This window comes from Phyllopteryx taeniolatus, chromosome 20 (genome assembly GCF_024500385.1).
Source record: "Phyllopteryx taeniolatus isolate TA_2022b chromosome 20, UOR_Ptae_1.2, whole genome shotgun sequence".
NCBI classification, from domain to species: Eukaryota; Metazoa; Chordata; class Actinopteri; order Syngnathiformes; family Syngnathidae; genus Phyllopteryx; species Phyllopteryx taeniolatus.
The window spans coordinates 3864829-3890583 of NC_084521.1; the positions used below are offsets into that span (position 1 = coordinate 3864829).

Below are 25755 nucleotides of genomic sequence, written 5' to 3' on the forward strand. Positions count from 1 at the left end.
GTTGAAGTATTTTGTAGATGTTGATACAGACAATATTGTTATCAAATATGGCGTCATTATAATATAATGGCTGTCACTGTGGCTCGGCCATGCTACAAGAAACTGCTACCCGAGTGCCGAATAGTAACGACATAAGTGGGTGAAGGTCTTTTTGGAGATGTTGACGGGAACATTAATGTTATATACAGTAATGCATCGTTTCTTAAAATATAGTAGCAAGCGTGACCGTCACTGTGGTTGCGCCATGCGACAGGACACAGCTGCCCGAGCGCTGAATAGAAACACAGAGGGGAGGAAAAACGCTGCTATAGATGTTGATACAAGTATGTTGGATCATTTCCATGATGCAAAAAATGAAAAAATACAATACCTGTCGGAATACTACTTTTTCCATTCTTAAAAAAAAAAAAAAAGATATTCATTTGAAACTTTTGGGGGGCAGAAACTATTGTTTTACGCCATCGTGTAAAGCCTGGAGAATAGGTGAGTGACTCGTGCAGTACCGAGGTTCACTTGCTTCAGCGTTTTGTACGATTCTCTACTAAATTCTCCTGAGCCTTGACGATTTTACGGCAATCCACTTATTGCTCTTGTCCGTGGACATGGATTTTGTCCGCTTGTTTTGTAGAGAATGTGTCGCTGCCATCAAGTTGGCCTGCTATTTCCCCGCCTTTGCCAAGTGCCCCTGGAGATGTTTTGTTGAAATTACATCTCACTCGTTCCCGCCAAAGTCTCTCGGTCGGCCCCGCTAAAGGTCCGCTACGTGCGAGCTTTCAGCCGTGGCCGGCGTACGTAGTCAAGCATCGCAAATGAGAATTGATTTGTGATTTACATGGTCAGCGAGGGGAAAATGAACCTATGAAATGTTGTAAATGAAATATTAGACAAGGTGCAGCGGTGGAGAGCGGGGGCGGGAGATGCTAATCCCGCGAAACCAGAATTCCTGCCTGGCTGACATTTCGCATTCATTCGAGTTCTGCATGACTTGTAATGTTAATGGTAATGTTACGGCACCGGCGCTGCTGCGATGCAAAAATATTCTCATCGCCAACGGTATACAATAGTACACCTTTTTCTGTAGAAAAAAAAAAGTCAATACATAAAAAAGAAGATAATAATCAGATTGTTTCACTACAATTCATATTATACAAATATTAAACACTGAATGCGTATTTTTTCAATAGTACAATATAGTAAAAACATAGCTCTTTTTTTTGTGCAGAATATTGCATTCATGACATGTCCAACATGCGTACCGAGTAGTTCGCTAAATAATGTATAATAATGTTTTTGGTTTTTTTTACCTACTACCTTCTCATTTGGACACACAGACTTCACGATTTTGTTGTTGGCGCTCACAAAGCTACAATTAGCTTAACATTCCATGCAAATGATACGAATGCACTGGAGCCTAACGCAATCTTTAGGCTCCATCTTAATAAAACAAGCCAATCGATGTCATATTATGTGCCGGTCAATACTACTTACACTCAACACAAATGTTTGTAATTTTGATCAATAGGCTCTGGCATTGAACACTTCCTATATGGTGGCCGCGTATGGATTTTCGGGGGGAAAAACTTGAATGAGTGGCTCTGAAGAGCTCCTTCTCCGGTTTCATGAGGAGTCCGTGGCCACGTCTGTCAGCAGACGGCATCGGAACCCAACCCCATCGCTAAAAGCCGTCTGCGGTTGCTAATTGCCGACCGGGGCGTCATTACCTTAATTAATGGGGTGGGACTGGTTGGAGGGAGGGGGTGGGGTGGGGGCTTTTATCGGTATCAGTGCGGCTTAAAAGCTCCCGCGAGATGTGCGACGGTCCCACAGGCGCTATTTCTGCATCCGAGATGGCGTCACGACAAGACTACTAAGTAATCTCCTGGGTTTTTCTTGGTCTTTCTTTCTTGGCTTTGATTCTTCCCAAATTAATTCACGTTGACAAAGTCAACTTTAGCGGGGTACACACGTATCGGGACGAATTGGAGCATTTTCTCTCCGTTGCGATCGAAGTCAGAAAAGATCGGATTATCGGATATCTCTGAAAGATTACCCTGTGGCGTTGGGTGTGTTAGCAGGGATCTTTCCACCACATGTTAAATGTTAAATGTAAAAACCCATTCGATATGTATCGCGGGGTACGAACATACTGATAATCGGGGCGAATTATAGCATCAAAATCAGCAAAAGCCACATTGTTGGATGTCTTTGAAAGATTATCCTAAATGATTATCCTGTGTTGCGGGAAGAGTTAAGAGAGATTTTTCTGTTAAACCTGTTCAATTTTTAAAGCCCTGTATTCACATAACAACAGTTGGGTCGAATTTGACCACAGGAGGATTGTTTTTAGAGACATCCGATAATCGGGCCTTTACTGACATTGATCATAAGACGATAAAATGCTGAAATTCAGATTGTCTGTACCCTGTTTGAATTATAGGATAATAATATATATAAGGAGGTAAAATACCTCTTAAAACACTCCACAGCGGTGAATAATTTCCCACAATTATCTTTCAGAGACTTCCAACAATGGAGCCTTTGCTTACTTGGATCGCAAGGGTTGTAACGCTCCTTTCATCCCGATGTGTACTTTGCTTTAAATATTGAACAGGTGAAAAATTTACAGTCATCAGCCTGTTTTCCAAGCAGATTGTGGAGGGGGCAAAAAAGAAATCATCTTAACACACCCAAACCACAGGATAATCCATCAGAATAATCTTTTAGGAACATCTAACAATTAGGCCTTTGTGGACTTTGATGGGAAGGGAGGGGGAAAAAAAGCTCCACTTTGGCCCGATTGTCGGCGTGTACGTGTGTGTGTGTGTACACGACGTTTTAGCATTGGTCGTGTTCGGTTGGCTCTCACTGTGAAATTAGCCCTCGCACGTCTGGATAAAAGACGCAGATCATCCAGTGTGGAAATAAAATAGGTCTGATTCATACAACCCGTACCTCGTAAGTTCCGGTGATGTATTGTCCCGGGCGCGGGATTTCATTTACCGCCGCTGCCCTTTGCTGAACCTGTTGCTAGTCAGCGAGCACGATAAAGCGCATAAGTAGCACGCCGCTTCATTCATCATACTCTGTGGGGCTCATATGGCATGCAGCAAGGGGGCGACTAAAGGATCCCTATCAGGATCCGCCGAGAATCCATTAAAGTGCATTTTGGCGCGCTGGCGTCGACAAAACATTACCCAGTCATCTCTTGGCATAAGACCTGTTTATGTACACGGATGCAGACTCATCAGCCTCGTGGAACCGCTGTTTATTCTTTCTCTCACTTGCCTTTTTGGAGGGCTTCTGAATGAAATTTAGTGGCTATGTCTATCATAACATGACACTAGAAAAAGTCTCAAGTACCCATGCTCAATATTAAACAGGAAGTCGGCCATTTTGGGGGAATCCCAGAGCTCCTACTCTGATGGACTCCTTGGCAAGTAAGAAAAAAAATTAGCCCCTGACACCACTTTCCCCACTCAACATGAAACTAGGTGGACATGTCTATCATAACCAGATGCATGAAAAACTCACAAGTAGCTATGCCTGAAATTGAACAGGAAGTCGTCCATTTTGTGCGAATTCCAAGGCTGGTACTTTTGATGGACTCCTTGGAAAGTTTGAAAACATTTGCCCCCGACACCAGTTTCACCAATCAACATGAAATTGGGTGGGCATGTATCAGAACAGGACGCACGAAAAAGTCTCAAGGACCCCTGCCCCAAATTGAACAGGAAATCTACAATTTGGTTGAGCTAATTTTAAGGATTCGCCGTTGAAAAGCGAGCGCGCGGGGCCGTCCGTCGCTGCTCCCCCTTACTTTAACTGCGTTGCATTTGGAAAGCCGTTCCCTCCGTCGTGTGAGCGGCTCTGTGTTGTATTAAAGAGCATTAATAATCACAAGAGGCTGCTTGTGTGTGTCACTCACAAGGCTTCACATCAGTGTACAGCGCTGCCGGGCACGTGGCGCTGCTGTGAAAGTGCTTACACGCGCCCTCAGACGCCGAGCAAAGGGAATAATTAAGGGGGCGAGATTGGAGGCAGAAGAATGGAAAGCAAATCCCATTGTTTGAGCTCATTTCATCCTTTTCTCTGCTTCTTCCCCAAATGTACTGTGTGGGCATGCGCTGCCATGGATGCTATCAAAAGCATATGTAAGCTCGCAGCAGAACAAAAGCCTTATGATGTCCTCCTCATCTTGCCACATTGCCTTTTGATTATTCTCGTTATGCACGTCTGTAAGAATACACTGCTTATCTTCTGTTGACCGATAGTGAATTTATCAAATTGCTTTTTAAGCAATGTGAAGTGCCCCCCTTCTTCCTTCCATTTTTCTGTATGTGGCCCTCAGTGGAGAAAGTTTGGGCATCCTTTCTCAACATAATCCACAATAGAATTCCAATTTGAGGTGAACTACATTGTCAGGGCAACTCCTTTTCCAGAGCGCTAAACGCAGACCCTCAATCTCTCCAGGCTTTTACTGTCAGTCCAGAGAGCACTCAGTCATCTCTGTGCATCACACCCCCCCAATATTGATTTTTCCACCCACTGAAACAGCCGCATGAACATAAATTTTGCATGAGGCTTTTACTCAGGGCAGGCGTGCTTTTGGTCTGACGACACTTGATGGGCGCGCGAACGCACGCTAATAACCCGGCCCTGCGCTGTCCCGCCAGGCGGATGGGCTCTGCTTTAAGGCACTGCAAGGTGTGTTGGGGCTCGGGTGGAGGAGGGGGGGTCCAAGGGCAAAAGCATGGGACCCCTCACTGGGCAGCATTGTATTACATTTTGTCAACATATTCCTTGAAATAACTCCGCAGCATCCCTGCTTCCAGATGCCAAGAAGAGAACGAGAAGGCCATCAGCTATTATTAGACAGAAATGTATTTTTCTTCTTGTCTTGTAATATTTGGTGCATTCATTTAGCCGTTTTCATCCCCTAAAATGGGTCAATTTAAATGTATTTATTCATGTTTTATATAGTTCTTTTATTCATTTTGCTATTAGATAATTGGTGAATTCATTTGTTGAGAGAGAAAAAGAAACTTCATAAAATAAACAATATTTTATAAACATAAGGTACTGAGAACAAGAGTGGGCTAAATCCATGTTGTCATTTTGCTGGGCAGTGACTTAAAGTTTGATGGATGCAATAAAATCTGGGGGATTTTGGTCTTGTGGCTTTGTCTGGATACTTGTTTTTACAGAAATTGTGGTTTATCTCACATTCTGACATTTTGCCAAATGTTCTGATTTCGATGACATATAATGACAGTTAACCACAACGGAGGTTCTGTCATCATTTTCAGTTTCATAGGTTGGATGCTGGTCAATATCATACTGTATACGTTACCAGAAAACAACTAAACAGGGATTAGAGAACGCTTTAATGCAATAGTGGTCTAAATCCACAAAGATCTGTCGATTAAAGAAATGTAATCGTGATTCTGATTTTGGCTTCTCACGATCATAAAAACAGAATGGGTGGAACGGCAAAAAGCAACCTAAATGTTATATTATAAAAATCCATCTCCATTTTGAGGCCATCCATGATGAAGACATCTGTTGGGGGGGAAAAAAAAAAAAAAACAACCTTGAAATGTCTACTACCGCTTTCTGTGTTTGTCGAGGGCCTCAAAGCTCCTCTCGTATGAAATTTCATGTCATTGGTGGTTAATAAGATTTTTAGCTTTTAACCTCCTCCTCCCACCTTTCATATCTTTCGCCAAAGAAGCAAATCAGACTGGAATGAAAGTAGATCTTATTTTCATTGGGAACCAACACTGTTCCTCGAACCACACCACCCAAAGAGGTCCTTGAGCCAGGCAGCATTATTACAAAAAAAAAAAAAGCGTGGCATTATCGAGTCTTGTTTACGTAGCATATCCTTGGCGAGAGATGAGATCATTCGACATGCTTTACCTCCCCAACAATAAAATGATTATTAATACAAGCCACAAGAGTTACTCTCTAAACATCCTGAATGATCCTTAAATAATATTACAATTGCACTTCTGCCTCGGAAGGACTCATACTTAGTACTTTGTGGAATTGTGTTGGAATTGGTATTGGAATTGTGGAAACCGGTCCAGTCGGTCTTGTGCTAGACTTGTGACACACGTTGGTCAGCTCCATGCAACACAGATGTGACGTGCTACTCGGAAAAGGTCAATATTAGTGCAGTGACTCACAAAAACACAAAATCCCTTTTGTGTTTCACTTAATACGATTCAGGGATTTAATCAATTAAATTGAGTTTACTTGTCATATCACATTCTATAACATGGGGGGGGATGGATTAAAATCGGGAATCAGATTTTTATTTTAAGACATTTAATTTTACATTCACATTTACATTTTACATAAAGAGCTGAACAAAGTCTTTGTTGGAAAAGACACATCCACAAATATTGCAAATTGAGAAGTATAATTTAATGTCACCTTTAAATGTAACGTTAGTACTGTCATAATCAATAGGAAATACCAAAAGTTGTCTTTCTAGTTTATTCCTTGCCGGAAGGGGAAGAAATTGTACAGAGCGAACACGGAATGCAGAACACAAGCTGTTCTACATCTAGAAAATGAAAATTTAGCTGCCTCGTGATGGCAAACGTACAATTGTTTTCGCTTTCTTGGAGCAGGGCATTCAAATTACCAATGGCTAATGAGCCACATGCTGCTTCACTGTGCTCTGCTGATCACATGTAGCAGGAATGTGTCCCGCAAGTAGAGCGGTGACTAGCGCTGTGGCAAGGGCTAACAGAGAACGTTAAAAGACATCGGTGCACACGAACTGCGACGTTATCCACTTGAGCGACCTGCTCCTCGCTAATCCTCTGAGTAAAAATGACCTTCCTTTTGACCACCGCCGTAATGATCCCGAACCGGCACGGTCTAAATTGCCTTATCTCCGCCGGAGTCATTAGCGGCAAGGTGGCAGTGGTAGCTTTACCTTGAGGGACGGACTCTTTATTTGCAGAAAACTTAATTCAACGCAGTTATTGACGTACTGTAGCCATAGACAGCAGACCAATAGAAGACACTAAAAACTCTTTCTCTGTGTGTCTTTAAGTGAAGTCCATTAGGTTTATTGATCACACACAATACAAGAACGCTCCCATTCAGCCACATCACTTCTATTTCCAAGGTTTACAGAACTGATGTCATTTTCCTTGAGGTGATATCTAATAATGGTCTCATGAAAAGCGTCTAATTATCAATTTTTGTCACTCAAGGCGGCCTTGGATTGTGAGAAAGTACATCAATGTGTGGTTTCTTTGAACACTATTAAACAAATGAATTGAATCCAGTGGTACGTTATGTGTGAAAGTAGTGCTTAACGCGACCCTTCGGCACTCTTGTCGGCTAAAAACTGAGGTAACCTTTTCCTCTAAATGAGTAGGGCTGACATGTCCGTGATGTCAAGTAATGAGTCTGGCACTTTGTGAGATTCTGGATTCACTGTCCTCGATTTATTAACTAAGATAACAATACAAGTTCCAAAGTAGCAGTCTCGAGGAGTATAACAGCGGGGTAGGCACCTGGAGAGGAGGTTTAAAACTTTTACGAGAGCGTTTCCCCGCAGGGATGAATAAATGTTTTTGAATCTGAATATAGGGTGTCTTAATTCTTGCTATTTTTTTCTGAACGAGTCGGGGCTTGGTCTGTAATCCAGCAAATAGTGAGGGTTCACTGAATTTTCTTGTAATTCAACTACCGATTGTGTTGGTGGTTCTAGTGCGAGAGATCATTGACTTCCAAGAGTTAGTTTACTTGAGGTCTTTTCTGCGAAGCTGCGAGATGACTCCACACGTTACGCAGGCCTCATTATAAACATTAGCATAGAGTCGCTGAATTGTGTCAACAGCGAAACGGGGGACCCTCAGTCAGAAAAAGAACCCGTGAGTACGAAAGAGAGACACTTGTGCGATATAATGAGCTCGCCGGCGAGGCGTCTCTTTGGCCCTCACTCCATCATTCGAGCAAAGCCGCGGCGCAAACAATTAGCCCAGACGAGGCCGTCTGTGGATTACGTGCCGCAGCCACGCAATCAAAAAGGAGAACACCGACGTGCCCGTCGCCCACTTAGAGAGGAACGGCAGCGGGTCAGTGGTCCTGACAGTCTTAACAAGATGACAGCGTTTATAAAGCACTGGTGTTAAAGAATATAGTTACCTGCAGTGCGGCTCTGATAATAAGGCCACATGGGGCTTCTTCCATATTCCCTATGTATTTGTTTGCTTTTGCCTCATCTTCTGTTGTTATGCCGCTTGTTTCTCGGCGTAATGGTCCACGCCGGAGGACATTCTCCAGTCGCCTTTGATCTCGCCTGCGCTTTCGATAATTTTCTGACAGACGCGGCGTTGAACCGCACTTTTGTGTTCTGCTTTCGTATTCCGTCTTATAAGTAGAGCTCAACATTTTGTCACTGCGGCAGGAAAGTGGCTGTCCTGCATGTGTGCGACTGTGGGGGGTTGGTTTGAAGTTTTCAAGTCATAGTCGTGGCTTTCTTGTGGTATTTTTAGGGCACTTTTTAAGACCCGCCATTTTGAGGGTTTGCTCGTAATGTTGCAGGCGTGTTCATCCTGGTGAAAACGTACATTTGGTTGGGAGAATGGCCTCAATAGCGTCTGGACTTTTTTTTTTTTTTTTTTTTTTGAAAATTCAGCTCTTGAAGCCAGTTTCACTTAGCCACCTGAAATTTGGTAGGCATGTGTATCAACAGTAGACCCACAAAAAAGTCTGAAGACGCCATGCCCGAAAAGACACAAGAAGTCTACCATTTTGGTTTAAAGTGACTCATAAGTTCAAGCAAGCAAATTTCCAGGACTGAGTTAGCTCCCCTGGACATTTACGAAAATTCAGCCCCCGAAGATAGTTTCATTTAGGGACATACAATTTGGTAGACTCAAAACCCCATGACTGCAAATAGTCTGTCTTTTGGAAGTCTGTCTTTTGGTTTGAAGCTGCATTTTGGTCATTTGCAGGGATTTTTCTCAATAAAATTCAACCCCCGAACCCAGTGTCACTAAGCAACATGAAATTTGGTAGGCATGTGTCTATCATGAGTGAACTCACAAAAAAAGACTCAACCCATGCCAGAACAGACACAGGAAGTCTGCCATTCTGGTTTGAAGTCGACTTCTTTCTGGTAACTTACTGAGGTCCTTCAAATATGGACTTTTTCTAGATCTTTTGTTTGATTGCTACCAGATTTGAATCATGTAGCCTAGACAGATGGGTGAAGATAAATTATGAGTAATTTCACTTCTCATCATTGTGTATGAGTGGAGAATGGTGGCGAACTTGACAACTCGCAGTAAAACGCGAAACTAATAACTCCACAAGGTCAAAACTTGACCAAACTTTTTTCTGCATGATGACGGGTCACAGCGCCATTACTGGCAGAATTTTTTTAGCTCTAATAACTCCATTCCTTGATGTGGATTCATCCCTTCCTGTTTCTTTCTTCTTTTTTTTTTTTTTTAAACAGCATTTAAATGGGGTTCAAACAGGGCGCCATTATTGGATCCAATTAGTTAATGTTCCTGAAGTCTTTGCGAGGAGATTGATGCCTCTCTTTTTTTTTTTTTTCCCCCTGGTGTGATTTGAGCCATTAAACGGGAATATCGTGCCCATCCTCCGAGTGACAATGACGACTTTTGACTTGGCAGAGAGCATTTATTTCATCTTTGTCCTTCCAAACTCAATTGAGCCACTCAAAACCCCGGAGGACCTTGTTGTGGCCCCGCACAATTTACATGTGCCTCTGGTCGCTTACATCCCACATTTCCATGCGTTCATGCATGTCAATCACAGGTGTGGGCTTGTGCAAATAAAGACAACGCCTCAAGTTGTCATGTATTGATTCGACTTGATTGTTTTATCAACAGCTACCTCAACCCTCAACTCCCAACTCCAACACCTGCAGCAGCTCCAACAGATGCACCACCACCACCACCAGCAGCAACAACACCATCACCACCAACACGCGCACAACCAAGTGTCGTCCCACCATCATCACATGACCCCGCCCGGTCAGCAGCAGTCCTCTGTGCCGTCGCCGGGTTCCGCCTGCTCCTCGGCGCCGCCGCAGTCGCCGCCGTCGCACCGGCTGAACCAGTCGCCCGCCCGGAGCCTACCCTCGCCCGCCACCCCGCCGATGCCTCTGCCGGTGAGTCAACAAGACTCTTTACGATTCGACAGACAGAGAAATAGAATCACTGTAAAAAGAAACAATGGTACTACAGTGGTGTATTGAGATAAGAGTGACCAGACTTATGAGTCAGATTTATGTACCATAATCAGATGTTTTAATTGGCCCAAAGCTAAGGTAAGGTGGAGTAAATGGATTGTTATGATTGTTTTTGGGGCATTTTTTTAATGACACAACAATTTATTGTACATTTTTTTGCGGACCCCCGAGTTACAGCCCACCGACACCCGGGGATCCCCGGATCCCAGTTGGAGAACGGCTGGTCTAAGGTTTTCTATGACATGTTCACTGCACTCAGGAGGGATTCTGAGGTCATCTCTCCTCCTGTTTTATCAGCCTCTTAATCTTTGCTTCCTACTCGAGCTCCTTTTGCAGTCACTTTGTCTGTCCATCCATCTCGGCCACGCCGTCTGTCTGGCCGTCACCATCGCGATGATAATGGCCTATTTTATATCCCCGCGGTTTCATTTCGAGCGTGCGCCGGCCAGGGTCGCCTGGCCGTCCCCGGTCACATTCATCAGCGTCAGGCGCCTTATTGGGTTGTGGCGCAAGCTTCTTTATGGGCGAAGATGCGTTGGGCTATTTGTTCACTCGTCTTCAGCCCCGCCAACACAGCTGCTTTTTTTTTTTTTTTTACCGCCGTGACGGCCTGCTGAGACTCAGCTGGAAAAAAACAGTCTCTGGATTTAATGGGCCTCCAAAGGCGTTACGTCGGAACCCAACGCATTGTCCAGTCTCCGTGCAGTATCACTTGCCAAAGACCAGAGACAACACATTACAGTCAATGCAATGCTAGCCCTAAAAATAGAAATAAACGTTCTTATCAAGAGTAAACCCACAAAAAAGTCTTAAGAACCCAAGGCAGAAAAGACAAGTCTGCCACTTTAGCCATTTCCACGGGCCCTTCGAAGAAAATTCAGTCCCCGAAGCCAGTGTCACGCAGCAACATGAAATTTGGTAGGCATGTCAATCATGAGTAAATGTACAAGAAAAGTCTCAAAAACCCATGACCATCAAGACACAGGAAGTTTGCTATCTTTGTTTGAAGCGCAATTTTAGGGTCTTTTTGGCTATTTCCAAGGGTCATTCTAAGAAAAGTCTGCCTCTAAAGCCGGTGACACTTAGCAACATGATTATTTGGTAGGCATGTCTGTCTGGAGTGGACCCACAAAAAAAGTCTTAAGAACCCATACCTGAAAAAACACAGGTCTTCCATTTTGGTTTGAAGCGGCCATTTCACAGCCAAGACAATAGAAGCTATGAGTCTAATTGCCTGCCTGCTTCTCTGCTTTCTATAGAAAATGTCTTGAAAGGAAGTAGTGAGCGTGATTACGTTGACTGAGGACAGACCTCCCTTGAGAGGAGGCCATATCATCTGTCATTAAGATATTGCTTCGATCAAATAGGATTAGCGTGTGTGGATGTGCGTGTGTGTGCGTGTGCATGTGTGTGTGCGTGCGTGCGTGCGGTGAAAGCGACAGCACCCGTAAAGGGTTTACTTCTTTTCCGGGTCAGCGCTGGCCTTGGCAAGGACAGGCCGCGGCCTATGGCGACCACGCAATAGGATTTGAAGGCTCGCTTCGGCAGACCCGCAGACCAGGGTGGCTGACTGAATGGCATTAAGCTCATTGGTTCGTTCACATAAGACTTCTAGTACACACACACACATGAATTGTCACAATATCGTCTCTGTTCTTGCTCAGCGTGTCGAATGATAAGCTCTCCTCATTTAGTGATAACGATACTTGTCAGAAGTGTAGCTTATTTGCTGCTATAGACCGTGTTTAGCCACGTTAGATAGCTAGTTCAGCTGCTAGCTGGTGCGGAACAAGTTAGCTTAGCATTCCCCCAGCAGTTCCTGAGCAGCTGGAAAAGCATGGAGGAGGGGTGAATTTTTGATGTAGACAAACGTACAACTGGCGGCTCCTCCAACTCCGTTGGTCAGACGTGCAATCAAGCCATTTTCACACTGAGGCAGATACGATGACGTCATCATCGAGCGTTTTTGCGATTGGTCGGTAGAATCCAAATCCATACCATAGGCCAAATTTAGGTCGTCCACTGCATAAACCATATACTGTATACCGTGTTTCCCTAGTTTGACTCCCTTCTGCTAGCGTGCCAAGACCAGTTGTAGGTGACGGTCACACCTACAACTACAAATGCTCTGGCATTTCGGTCACAAATGATACTGAAATACCTTTTGCACCACCATCCCAATTTTCTGTTTTAAAAGTTGTGAGGACTGTCAAAACGTCCATCTAAACGCCCAACGAGAACATGTTTAATTGCATCGTGTTTTTAACATTCTTTAATAGCGTTTCAACAGCATCAAAAAGGGAACATATCTCAAGAAGTTCGAGTTTCATAAGAAACTATCAAAATGATTTTGAATATAAAAAATGAAGTAGGAATTAGTCTTCTGAAAATAATTTATGTGTTCACTGAATCTGTATTAAATGAGTTTATCTTTTTCAATTGAACTCCCGAACTAAAGTGACTTTTGTATGATATTGTCATTTATTGTGATAAACCTGTGTATCGCCGTGTTAGAAACATTCAAATCTTGCCATAAAGCCGTACGGTGAGTTACTCCTAGATTACCTCGGATCACAAGAATAAGACCTTTCGGCACATCGTTAGCCGTCGCTCGTTGATCTCACAATGTGTTCGAGCTGTGGTGGAGGTCTGGACTCTCCAAATGTTCTTGTTGCCCACCCTGAAACCATAATAAATTCATCAGTACAGTGCAGTGCAATGATCCATTTGTTCATTGTGATCCAATTCATTGTAAATCCCACCTTAATCCTGAGTATTCATGACATGCCCCTAGTGTTTGTTATTAATTAGTGAGACAAAACACAAGAATTAACCCCCCATTTGAGTACAACTCCCACCACAAGGATCCTGTCTGTCTTTGACGTCCTACAATTCTTACAATTCTGCAGCTAATTCGGTTCATCTTGAACCAGCCACAGCGGTGACAAACAGACTATGCGAGATTCGGAAATTTGCCTAAGTGTGTTAATGCGCTGATTGCGAGAGGCGGCGCTGGGATTTTTTTTTAGCCCGGAGGTTGATTGATTGGAGCTGCGGGTTTTCTCCACGCCCGGAGAGCTCGGGGATTTGGCGGCGGGCAAAAGTGCGGCTACGCGGCGGAATTGATCTTAATTAGATCTGAAAGACCCGCCACAGCAGAACGGGCACGGCGATTAAAATGAAAAACAGGAGAAATTACCGATCAAATTAATCATAATGTCGGGCTACAGCTGTAAAGGCTGGTGTAATTTGCCACTCCAGTGGCTTACATCGGGCCGGGGCCGGCAGAGGGAGAGGCGCGACATGCTGATCCGGGGAAGCGGGAAGCTTAGGTCGGCCCTATCGACGCTCCCATTACGCTTGTACTATTCCGGGAGTCTGTTGACCCGCCTACTCCGGCCACACTTCCTCTCTCGAGCATCGCACTCCTGCCTTCCTTACACTTGATGTCATCTTCTGCAGCGATGCCAAACCTCTGCCTTTTTCTCATCTATAGTCTCTTTTCGACCTCTTGTAATAACAGTAATGCCCTCAAGCAAAGTCTTTTATGTCCTTCAGAATTGGTCACCTATCGTTTTCTCCCCAAAAAGATACCCACTGACCAACTTGAACTCAAAATGTGGCCAGGGTATGAATTATTTTAAAACAATAAATCATTAGAAAATAAATGTCAAGTATGAATATTACAAAAAGTATCCCACTATTACAAAAAGGGCTAATAATTCAAAAATATTACATGGAAAAATACACAAATATTAGAAAAAAACTAAATATTAGAAAACCTATGGAAACATCTTCAATGAAAAATACACAAATATTATGAAAGAATAAACTAATTTGGAAAAATGAAAATAATATTAGACATAAAATAACAAAACAAATGTGAAGAAATACAAATATTGGGTGGAAATAAATACAAAAGTAGCATGACAAACATTACAACACAAAATCAAAATAAATTAGGAATATAATTCCAAATATTAGACCACAAAATGTAAATACATCGGACGAAAAATACACAAATATAAGAAAAAGAAAAATACAAAAAATTCTAAAAACAAATATTAGAAAAAAGACAATGAGAAAATAAAGGTAAATATTAGACCAAAAAAAAACCCCACAACTTTTACTTTAAGTGGCGCTAAATATGGTAATAATAACCCGTCTGAAATGTTATCACAGTAGCGTGATAAACCTTTTCGTCCCCAGTTCAGAATGAAGTGCGGTTCATAAAAAAATGGCCGATTGTAGAAGAAGGAGACTGATACAGCTCATATTCTGCAGGGAGCACAAATGGGCCTTTTGACTTGGCCTGCGAGGAGGGCATAATGCAATAACGTTGCATTAAAAGCTTGTTTTTATTTGTCTTTTTTTTTTTTTTTTTTTTTTTTACGACGGGGCTGGCCTGCTCTGCACGCTCGCGTTGCTCGTGTGAGCCCGGTCGGTGCTCTGTCTGCGGTCACTAATGGGCACCAGAAATTACCAGCGGTGGAATGGTACCCCGCGGGGGGACTGGCCTCTTCGGCAGAGCGGAGCACTTAGACAGTGTCTGCGAGAGGAGGGGCTGGAAGGGGGGCCTCAATGTCATAACCCTGACTGATAATTAAAGAAACCCTATTCCTTAGCCGCTGTTAGCTGAGCCCTCGTCTGAGGGCGTCTGACCACTGCTTCTGCGCCAGAAAGTGGAGGACCCTACAACCTGAGTGAAACATCAACACAGCAAAAGCCAAAAAGTAAGCGCAAAAGTGTAATTTAAAAGAAGGAAGTCGAACATCAAAGCACTCAGAGAGCAAAGCCCACAGAGGTCCATCCATTCCGAATGTCTTTGCCCGCGCAAAGTTACAAAAAAATTGCCCCCGGCACCGGTTTCACCTATCGACATTCAGTCATAACAGGATGCATGAAAAAGTCTCAAGGACCCATGTCTGAAATTGAACAGGAAGTTAGCCATTTTGCTTGGAAATGGCTATTTCGGGCGAATTCCATGAAGAATGGGACTGGAAAGTTTGGAAGAAAAGAAACAACCCCTGACACCAATTGAACTGATCAACATGAGATTGGATGGACATGTCTATCATAACCGGACGCAGAAGAAAGTCTCAAAAAGCGATGTTCGGAATTGAACAGGAAGTCAGCCATTTTGGTTTGAAGCAGCCGTTTTGGGCAATTTCCTTGAAAAAGGGGCCTGGAAAGTAAAAATGTGTATATATATATATATATATATATATAAATAAAATCAGCCCCCAATAACAGTCTCACCCATCAACACAAAATTGGGTGGATATGTCTATCCTGATAGGACGCATGAAAAAGTCTCAAAGATCCCTCCCTGCAATTGAATCCTGTTCAATTTGAAAGTATTAAATGAAAAATATACAAAACATTTGTGACTGCGTGTGTAAAACGTCGAAAGCTCGCTGATATGAAAAAAGTCTGCATTAACGCAATTTGTAATGTGGAAAAATCCAAAGTGATTCAACAAAAATAAAAACATTTGGGAAGAAAAATAGTCGGAAAAAACAAAAAGAGTAGAAAAAACACAAAAAATCTTATCATCTTATCTCGCAATATTCGTAGAACCTTTTTGCTAATATTTTCAGTTCAGTTCCTATTTCTAAGAGCGGATTAAAGCATGAATTGTCAATTTAAAGGGTGATTAAATCAAACAGACTTTTTCGAGGACTAGAAGATTTTTTAAGAATCTGGCGACATTATGACATGGTAGAGACAAAGATTATCACCCAAATTGAATGGGGATACCGACTCATCTGTTAAAAAAAAATTGAACTTGGACAGGAAGTTGCACACCAATAAACACCAAAAATGACGGCGGTGGGTGGTAATAAGATGAATTTAAGTATATAAATTCCAGACTCACCTCCTGGTCCCTCCCTGCCTAATCCCTCATTGCAAGTAAATAAAAGTAGTAGAGCTGTCATGGTCAGCTTGCTTTTTCCTCCCTCATCTTTATAATTATTCATATGAAATGCGCTGGCTTTGATGGGCCACACAGTCTTATTTTCTGCTTCAGTCAACAGCGCACATTTGTGTGGCTAAATTGCACGCGCCGGCTTGTTATGTAAGGCAATTTTCTGCCTTCTTAAGACCTCCCCTGCATTAACAGCAGGCGGCCTGCTGAGCTGATGGCCCGCTCATGCTCGAAGGCGACCGCCTCACCCGGCGACAGGTGCACCTCATTTGACTTTTACGGGGGTGGTGCTGTTTGTTCAAAGTCACATTTCATGTTGAATTTGGAGAATATTACTTGTGCTGATTTAGTTAGACGTGTCCGGTTTTATTGACAGGTACTACAGCGTGAGGAATTGGGTCTAAGATGGGAGCGTGCCATCTTCATTTTGATTTAATATGCTGCAAAGACGCAGAGCTGATCCGGAAAATCAATTAATTCGATTGGTGAGGCTCGCTTAATACACGTGTTAGCATAATAGGCGAGTGGCGACTATAAGGGTGAATAATATAAGTAAAAGTGCCACCTGATGGTCTTGATGCCACCCAAATTGAACTCAGTAATTGAGCTGTTTATGCCTTTTTTTGCTGTATTATGTATAAAACACACAAACCGGGAGATACTTGGTTTTCATTGGACCGCAACCATATGTTTAACTAGAAACACAAGTCAAGTCACTCGGTTAAGTTACACAGTACATTGTAGTCTTTTTCATCATCCAATGGTAACCAAGTATCTCCCCAAATAATGATGTTGTTGTTTTCCCAATGTTTGGAGATACCTTTTTGGGTTTTTTTGCACGTAGAAAATACAAAAATCGCATAAAATAGAAACATTTTCATTCTTGTTTTCTAGTACTGTGGACCTGTGAAAATTTATGAATAGATGATGCTACCACATTGCCTTGTAAAACAAATAATAATAATCAAAATAATGCAAATAAGTGGGGGAGCGTTCTTGCAAATAGTTTGATTGCTTTTGCGCAAAAAAGCATAAAAAAAAAAAAAAAAAGACGCAAAATATTTACCAAATGAAATCACGACGCACGCTATCTACATAGTCTTTTGTTAGCTATCATTCAAACAATTAACAACACTTTCGGTAACAACTGGAGCACAACATGCGTTTTAAATACAAACTCTAGCTTTTATATGTATATATAATGATACAGTTGAAGATGACACGATTGGCACCTGAGACCGTTCAATGACTAAATGAACCCCTGGTGAATATGTACTTGTACCTTTCATCTAGTGAAAAGATGCAGATTTTGCTCATATAAACAACATTTTCTCTCTCAAAAAGCGAAAGGACAATTGGTCACCGTCCTTTATAATAGCATGAGTGTCTGGCGGCAGCTCAGCTGGAGACAAAGGGAGCCAAGATGGACGGGAAAGGAGCTGGGGGGGTTGAGGACGGCAAAGAGGTGAGGCAAGATGAAGAGCGTCAGACGGCGACGCTCCGAAAGGCCGTCGCGCTCGGCAGCCGCCGACCTCGGCATCGACGACGCTCCTCACCGGAGGCTTCTAATGAAGGCCGATTACCGGCGAGTGGCCGCAGAGAGCGAGAGTGAAAAGGATAGAGAGGAGAGGCTCGGGGGGGCCGTGATGTCGGGGTGCGGTCGGAGGGGAACAGAGATGTCGGCCGACGCTTTGCCGGTAAATTGTGGAGAACGGCGGTAGGAGGCAGACCCCCGGGCTGTAATTACCCCTGTTGAATGAGCCCGTGGAGAGCGGACAGGCCCGGTGCCACCGCGCTCAGACAGCGATCACGGGCGACTTTCAACCAGACGCGGGCGGGTGGGTGATCTGATGGGAGTGATCGTTGTCAGGCGCACACTACCTTACCATTAGTACGTTGGGTGAACAATAAGTCAAATAAGCTTTTAACCACAAACGAGTAGGTGAATTCATTCTTGTTCTAAAGGGTCAAACCAAACTTGAAAGAGTCTTCATCAAAGCACTTTCTGGTGCCTCTAGAAATTGCATTTTGTTGGCTTTTGCATACTCAAAAATGTTGGGAAAAATTGATGATTGGATTTTCTCGCCAAAATTTGGCTCACAGCGACATCCGGGGTTCTTTTGAAAATTCCTCCCTCGAAATCATTTTCACTTCGCCATTTGACATTTGACATTTGGTAGGTGTGTCCAGAATGAAGAGACCCACAAAAAAGACTCAAAATGACAAAGAAAGTCTGCCACTTTGATTTGAAGCGAACATTGTAGGTAACGTGACATTTGGTAGGCATGGCTGTCGTGAGTAGAACCACAAAAAAGTCTATGCCCAAAGAGACACAAAAAGGCTGCTAGTTTGGTTTGAAGTGGCCATTTTGGCCATTTTGGTCAAAGTTCATTTATGTTTAAGGGTTAGACCTTTTTGAAACTTCAGCCCCTGCAGCCAGTGTCCGTTAACTTTGTGAAATTCGGAAGGCATGTCTATCATGTGTGGAACGTACAAAAAAGTCTCAAGAACCCACGCCTGCAACGACACAGGAGGCCTGTTGTTCGGGTTTGATGTGGCCAAACTACGCCAAAAATGTTGGCCATTTCCTTCCAAGACCAACTTTTCCTGTAGATCTTGTATAATGGACAGAACGGCAGTGCCGAATTGTGAAACCGTTTTTGTGGTTGTCATTGCGTGCGGGTGGAGCATGGTGGCGAAGAAAAAGTAATATTAGACAGAAAAAGATTAAGAGAAAACCTTAAGAGAGCATCAAAATGAAAGAGCCTGCATTAAATTTGCCACTTTTGAATGAGTTACAGTACGTCAATTGATTCACATGCTAGTTCGTGTCTGGAATATGTTTATAGAGAGAACAAAGGAAAACTATAGGGGGAAAAAAACACATTTTTCCAGGTCGGCAATGTTTAGTATTCGCAGAATACGCAAAAGACACAGGTTTTGTTTTTTTTGGTATCCAAAAGGTCACTATATGCCAAATAGAAATTCATTTCAACTCCAAATTTGGCCAGGGTATGAATCATTTTGCCCATCGTTGCTTGTAATGTCATTTTAAGGCGTAGCGTCAATTTTGATACACCAAATAATGTTCAACGTGGGCTCCTCAAAAAAGGCATGAAACCGGAGCGATCGATCCAAATACAGATGTTAATGTCATCAATTCATCCGAGGGCCCTCTGACGACTTTACTGTACGTATTTTGGGTGAAATTATCGATCGAGGGTGCGTGCGGCGAGCGGGTTCGCCGCCGCGATTCATCTTTTGGCCGGGAGACTCGGCCGGTGACACATGACAACTCCTCCATTTCTCTTCATTACCGCCCGTGTTTTTGGAGCACGCGCGGCGGCGAGTCATCACTTACCTTTATTGTGTTTATCAAGGCGCGCCGCGGCTGACCCTCTGTATTGAATTGAGAACATCAAAAGATCACTGGACATTGATTAGCGAGATATTAAAGTCATTCGAATGCTGTTTTTATATGTCAGAGCTCACACAAGACTGAAAAGACATTTCCCGGTCAGCGCGCATCAAGGGGGGGGATTCTTAAAATGAAATAAAGGAAATGTTTGATTACATTTTGAATATCGGAAGTCGTCGTTTCGACACGCTGGGGAAGTCTATGAGCATATGCTGCAATAATAGCACGGAAGACTCTTAATCATCTGAAAATTTGGCCATATTATGTATGCTTTTATTCACAATTTCAAACAGTTCCAGCTGTCTTCATAAAGTGTCTGTGACTAATGAGGAGCTGAATCAAAGATTGATACTTTACAGAGATGATATTGCTACTTTTCACAATTTAAAACAGTTCCCATAGCATGTTTGGTGACATGCTTTTACGACAAAAATGTTAGAAAACTATACAAAATTTTAGACGTAAAAACTGTCGTAGTAGTCCGCTTAAAAGTGGCTGTGGATCTTCGCCCAGCCTCGTTGCCAATCATGGGTTGGAGCCGATTTTTTTTTTTTTTTACTGCAGAATTTGCATTTTCAAAACTAGGCAGATAACAAAAGTTTGACTCGGTTGTTTAATTTCACACGTTTTTACTCGGCCGGTACACCGAAGACAAAACTATTTGTATACAAGCCATTAAAAGGTAAATTTTCCATAATGTGTTCTCTTTAAATTCTACAACCGTGCGACTGTAGATTTATGGCCGGCGCCCCGCCGCGAGTGCCTCTCCAGATATAACAGCGCCAAATATGTCACATGGTCAGCACATCCCCGCCAGATGCTTAATCACCGACTACTCTCGACCGTTTAAGATGCGGCGAGCTGACTAAATATCATCGATCATCCCCCTGGCCATCAAAGAAACCCGAGCGGAACGTAGCGTAAAAGGAGGGAATATACGGCCAAAAAGACTCACAATTATCAACAAATGGGCCAGCCAGGATTTTATGGCACGATTAAAGCCGCGCTTAATTCGGCCGGAAGGTAACGAGCGGCGAGATTGACGGCCGGCGCCCGGCACTCCATCAGCGCTTTATCGTCGCCGCCAACGTTTTCACGACTCTCCCTCCGCCTTCATTTGCATTGCGCCTCATTAGACGCCGCCGTTTCCCCGCGCCTTAATGCTTTTTATTTGATCGGGCATTAACTAGCTGTCACTCAAATGGCTCTGATGACATCACGCCATCTGCAGAAGAAGCAGGCGTCCGTTTTCGATACCTTGTCCTCATTAGGGGGACTGGCCGGGGTCTCGCTCGGCTGATTTTTGGGCGAGCGAAGCGGGGTACGACCTGGACCGGTTGCCAAGTCAATTGCAGGGCACATAGAGATAATAAGCATTTTCTGTTTTTTTCTTTTTTGGGGGGAACCAACAACGAAAACACTTATTGGTGGTTTATCCTTGCTTATTCAATAATTATAATGGGCATCAATGCGCAGACTTTCGCTATTTGCGGTCCAGGCGGTCCCTGTGCCCCGTGAACAGCGGGGGCCCACTGTATTGGCTTTTTTATATATATATATATTTTTTTTTTTTTTTTTGTGGAAGCAAGCACTAGAACATGCAAATTCCACAGAAGAGCTGAGATTCAATCCCAGAACTTCTCAACAGCGAGGCATACATGCGCACCTCTCCCGCACCGCGCTGCCGCAAGACCCATTATTGTCTTTTTTAGCCCCGGTTCAATATTCGCCTTCCGTCCGGAGGATTGTGGCGGGCTTTCTTTTTCACAAGGTGCGCAGCAGAGGCCCAGCAGTGGGCAACAGATGGCCCCACGGCGGAGGTGTTTGCGAGGGCCTAATGGCATTTTGATGTTTAAGCACAGAAGGGCGCGAGGGAAGAGTCAGCAGAGGCCTGTCGGCGGCCCCGGTGACAGATACGGAGCGTGCGCTCTCGTGTCACACTTGATTACATCAAGTGTGGGGTGCGGAAGGGGGGAATAGGAAGAGAAGGAGGAAGGGCAAACTTCGATGTTGGGAGGGCCAACTTTGGCTTATCGTAGCAATATTGTTGTTATTACTGTTGTATATACACTGGGGGCCAACACCATGCACTATACAAGCTCTTCTCACTAACGAGGGACGCTGTGGTCACACTTGCGAGTGAAAGTTCATTCATTTCAGTCGTTTAAATCAAAAAGTGAAACTCATGTGCAGTGGTGTATCTTGACTTAAGAGTGTCCCAACTTCTGTTTTTTTTTTTTTCGAATAACAAGGTGGGTTTTTTTTTTTCCACGTTCAATCATCGGTTCAAAATGCATCGGCGACCGTGGCTGTCCTTGACGACATGCGAGGACATTGCAGTACTTTAAGCTCCTTTCTTTTTCTGCCCACTTCACTCAAGCGGCGGCATATCTGAAGTACGGCCGCAGCTCGCGAATATTCTTGGAATCAAGTATTCTGCCGATTATCCCAACGATTAATCAAGTGGTCTGATGAAAATTGATTCGGCATTATTAAACACAATTAGGCCTGCAGGCAATGCTGACTTTAATTATTGATTCATCTGTCGATTATATTTTGGGATTAATCGATGAGTCAGATAAAAAAAAATAATAAGAATTTAAATTTTCACCCCTTTATTAAAAAAAACAGGACATTATTTCAAATTGGCACTGCCGAAAATGCAAAAACATCAATTGATTATAATGCAACTGTTTTGGTCCGTAACATGTCAGAGAACAGGCAAAAATGTTGATCGTTGTTTTCCAAAGCAAAAGCGGATGTTTCCAAATGTCTTATTTTGATTCAGCACAAAGATAATCAGTCTGCTTTCATGGAGAACTCCAGAAATCTAAGAAATTCATAAGGACAAGGTCTCTAATGGATCAATCGATTATCAAAATAGTTGTCGATGTTGTTGTCGTTAATTTGATAATCGATCATCATTTTGCCACTGAAAAAGCACAACTCGTGGCGGCATCAGCATCTCTAAGCATTTATCTCTTCTTAGCTCAACGCTGAAAGAGGAAAAAATAACAACAATATACTGCGGTTTCTTTGTGTCAAAACCATTTTAGATTTCCAGTGGGGGGTCTCCATGTCTGGCCACGGTTAGCAGCGGTGCTACTTTTCCCTCTGTTTCGGAGATTACACGCACCAGGCGACCCTCCGACTAAAAACAAAGTGCGACCACGCCGCACTTTAGACCGTTTGCAGCCAAACACACGCATTTAGCGTCTCGGAGCCTCCCATATTCGTCTGTATCTTTGCGACGGAGAGGTGTCAAGAAAATGGAGGCTTTAGGTTGGGATAGAAACGTGTCAAGGTAGCGTAAAGAAGCAAGCACAACGCCGGCCCTGTCTGCACGCTGGAAGAATCGTTGTTTATCTCCTCCAACACATGCAATCAGCGCAAACGCTCGGCCGGGCCTGTCATTTGCTCCCTCCCGCCGAGGAGGCACCGTGGCGGAAAATCACCTGTTTAGGTCTGGAAACGCACGCACACACACACACACACACGCACACACACACACGCACGCGTATTCTCGGCGAATAAAGGCAGGCGTGTCTTTTCATCTCGATTTAACACAATGGAAAGGACTGTTATTGAAGATGTTTCCAGTAAAGCCGCCTTTTAATTGGCTGTTAACAAAACGAGAAAAAGAAATCACATTTAACCTTCGCTCGTCCTGATTTCTTAACTTTTAGGAGAATTTTTTTTTTGTTTTTTTTTTGTACCGCTCACCAGGTACATAAATGAAAGTAACAAAAATGTAAAAAGGACAAATTGCACTCTGTGTGTAGTGAATCTATATAATACAGTTAATATTTGAACCGTCAAACACAGGAATACAAAAATGACAACACTCGCAAGAAGCGACCTGTGACGCTTAGTAGGCCACGCCCCTTAAAGGCACACAGCCAACATGAATACAATAGTACATAGTTTTTTTTCTTTACATTGTATTTTATTTTGTTTTTATACAATGCATTGCTACAGTATATTATTTATTAAAAGCGTGTAACAAAGAAATCTTGATGTTTTTGGGGGGTCTGAAATGGCTTTTCGATGCATTTCTATGGGAAAATGGATTTCCCACCATAACATTGTCATCACAAGTCATTTGAAATGTGCCAAATATTTTTGGAAGTTTTTCAGTTGACGCAAGCCGACGATCACCTTTCTAAAAATGTCGTCCTGTCCAAAGAAGACATAAAAAGACAATAAAGGAAGGAAAAAAAGTGGATGACTTTCCAGGATATATCCATCATAGCCAATTTGAGGGCGGCCACCGACATGAAATATGATTTCATAAGACAAATGCGGTGTCATTCTTAATGTGCTTAACCTTTACTGTCAATGAAAAAGTATTGATTTTTTTTTTTTTTTTTTTTTTTTTTCCCCCCTCTCTCCGTCATTTGATTTGAGAAAGCGTAATAATATACGGCGGTAGGACTGAGCGAACCCAAGGAGCTCACGTGGTTCAGGTTGGACGTTTGGCTTCGAATACGCCGTTAGTTCGTCTCTCGTACCGCCCGAAGCCTCGCTGCCCCCCGGGGGGCCGGAGGAAGAACTTAAGAGCAGTGAAATAGTCACTCATTCACTGCGTAGCGCTAGCCTTGGAGTGCCCACTGAATTTGGGAGCTCGTACCACCACAATAATAATGTCAAGGAATCCAGGAATATCTGTGTACATATTTACAGCACCAGAAAATTATGCTAAATTGTAGCTATGCAGATGTAAATGGAATGCAAATGCAAACTACATGAAAAGATACAATAGATACTATAAGTGAATGTGAATGAAAGGCAGCAAGAATATTCAGTCGTGTTGTATGTATTTAAGTTCTAAGAAAACATACACATTGTAACTATGAAGCTTTTTAGTGTTTATTATTAGAAAATTATCATTTTATTCTAAGAAAATTACAAATTATCTCTTAGAATATCAACTCCTTTATTATTTTCCAATCAGGTTGCAGTTTTATTCGAATTAAATTCCCATTTTATTTGAACAAAATTACAAATTACTTCTTGTACTATTAGGTCCTTTATTACCTATTGTTTTCCAATCAAATTTAACTTCTATTCGAAAAGCATTACAAATTATTTCTTGTAATAGTAAGTTCTTTATTTTGTATTATTTTCCAGTAAAACTACAATTCTATTCTAATAAAATTCCAATTTTATTCTAATACAATTCCAATGTTAGTCGACTAAAATAATAATAATATAATATTTTATATATATATATATATATATATATATATATATAGAATAATTACAAATCATTTCTTCTAATATTTGGTTCTTTATTAGCTATTATTTTCCAATGAAATTAAAATTTTATTTATTATCTTCTAGTAAAACTTTATACTAATAACATTTGTTTTATTGTCTGAAAATTACAATTGTATTCTAAGAAAAATACAAATGATTTCTTGTACGATTAAATCATTCATTATATACTATTTTCCAATGAATTTACAATCAGAGAAAATTAAAGTCCTAAAATGAAGTCCTTTCTAGAAAAAGGAGAATTTTTTTTTTTTCTTTTTTTGTGTTGGCTCAAAACAGTTTCTGCAAATGTAAAGCTGTTTTTCCTGTGACGGTAAAACAATGTTGGTCTTCTTCTCCCAGCCGTTGAATCCTCTGGCCAGCCAGGCGGCGGTGGCAGCGGCGACCGCCTGGGGCTCCCTGGCCGCCGGCTCGCAGGTGTTCGGTAACGCCCTGTCCAACCTGCAGGGAGGCGGCGGGCAGCTGGTGACCAACGCGCAAGGGCAGGTGAGTCGCCAGCCCTCCATAACCAAAAGCCCTTCTTCCTTCTGCTCCTTATCTGCACAAAAAACGCTGAGCTGGTCATATTCAAAGGCTTGCTACAGAATTGCTCCATCACTAGCCAGAGGCTTGAATGATGACGCTTGTCACTGCCGGGCTCCGTCTAATGAATCATCTCATTGCAGGTAACACGCAGCACATATTAAAGGGAAATGTCGGCGTGCACACTTGACAACACACGGACAAGACTGACTGTCCGCAATATGTTGACTTGATGGTGAATGCTGTTAAAACACCATTTCAACACTGGAATGACACGCCAATAAAGTGCTAGCATCACCTACATAAGTCTTTCCCCAACTTTTTTTTTTTTTTAATTCAAAACATTTGTATCTCAAA

General features: G+C 42.7%; 1 protein-coding gene across 2 annotated transcripts in view; it reads left to right on the forward strand.

Moving 5' to 3' along the window:
- The window catches only part of pou6f2 (POU class 6 homeobox 2), an 84815-nt gene that overhangs the window by 39672 nt on the left and 19388 nt on the right, over nucleotides 1-25755 (forward strand). For both annotated transcript variants that reach the window (XM_061758910.1, XM_061758911.1), the window contains exons 5-6: nucleotides 9891-10171; nucleotides 25219-25362. In XM_061758910.1, the coding sequence (XP_061614894.1) occupies nucleotides 9891-10171; nucleotides 25219-25362 (425 nt within the window). The remainder of the gene's footprint in view (nucleotides 1-9890; nucleotides 10172-25218; nucleotides 25363-25755) is intronic.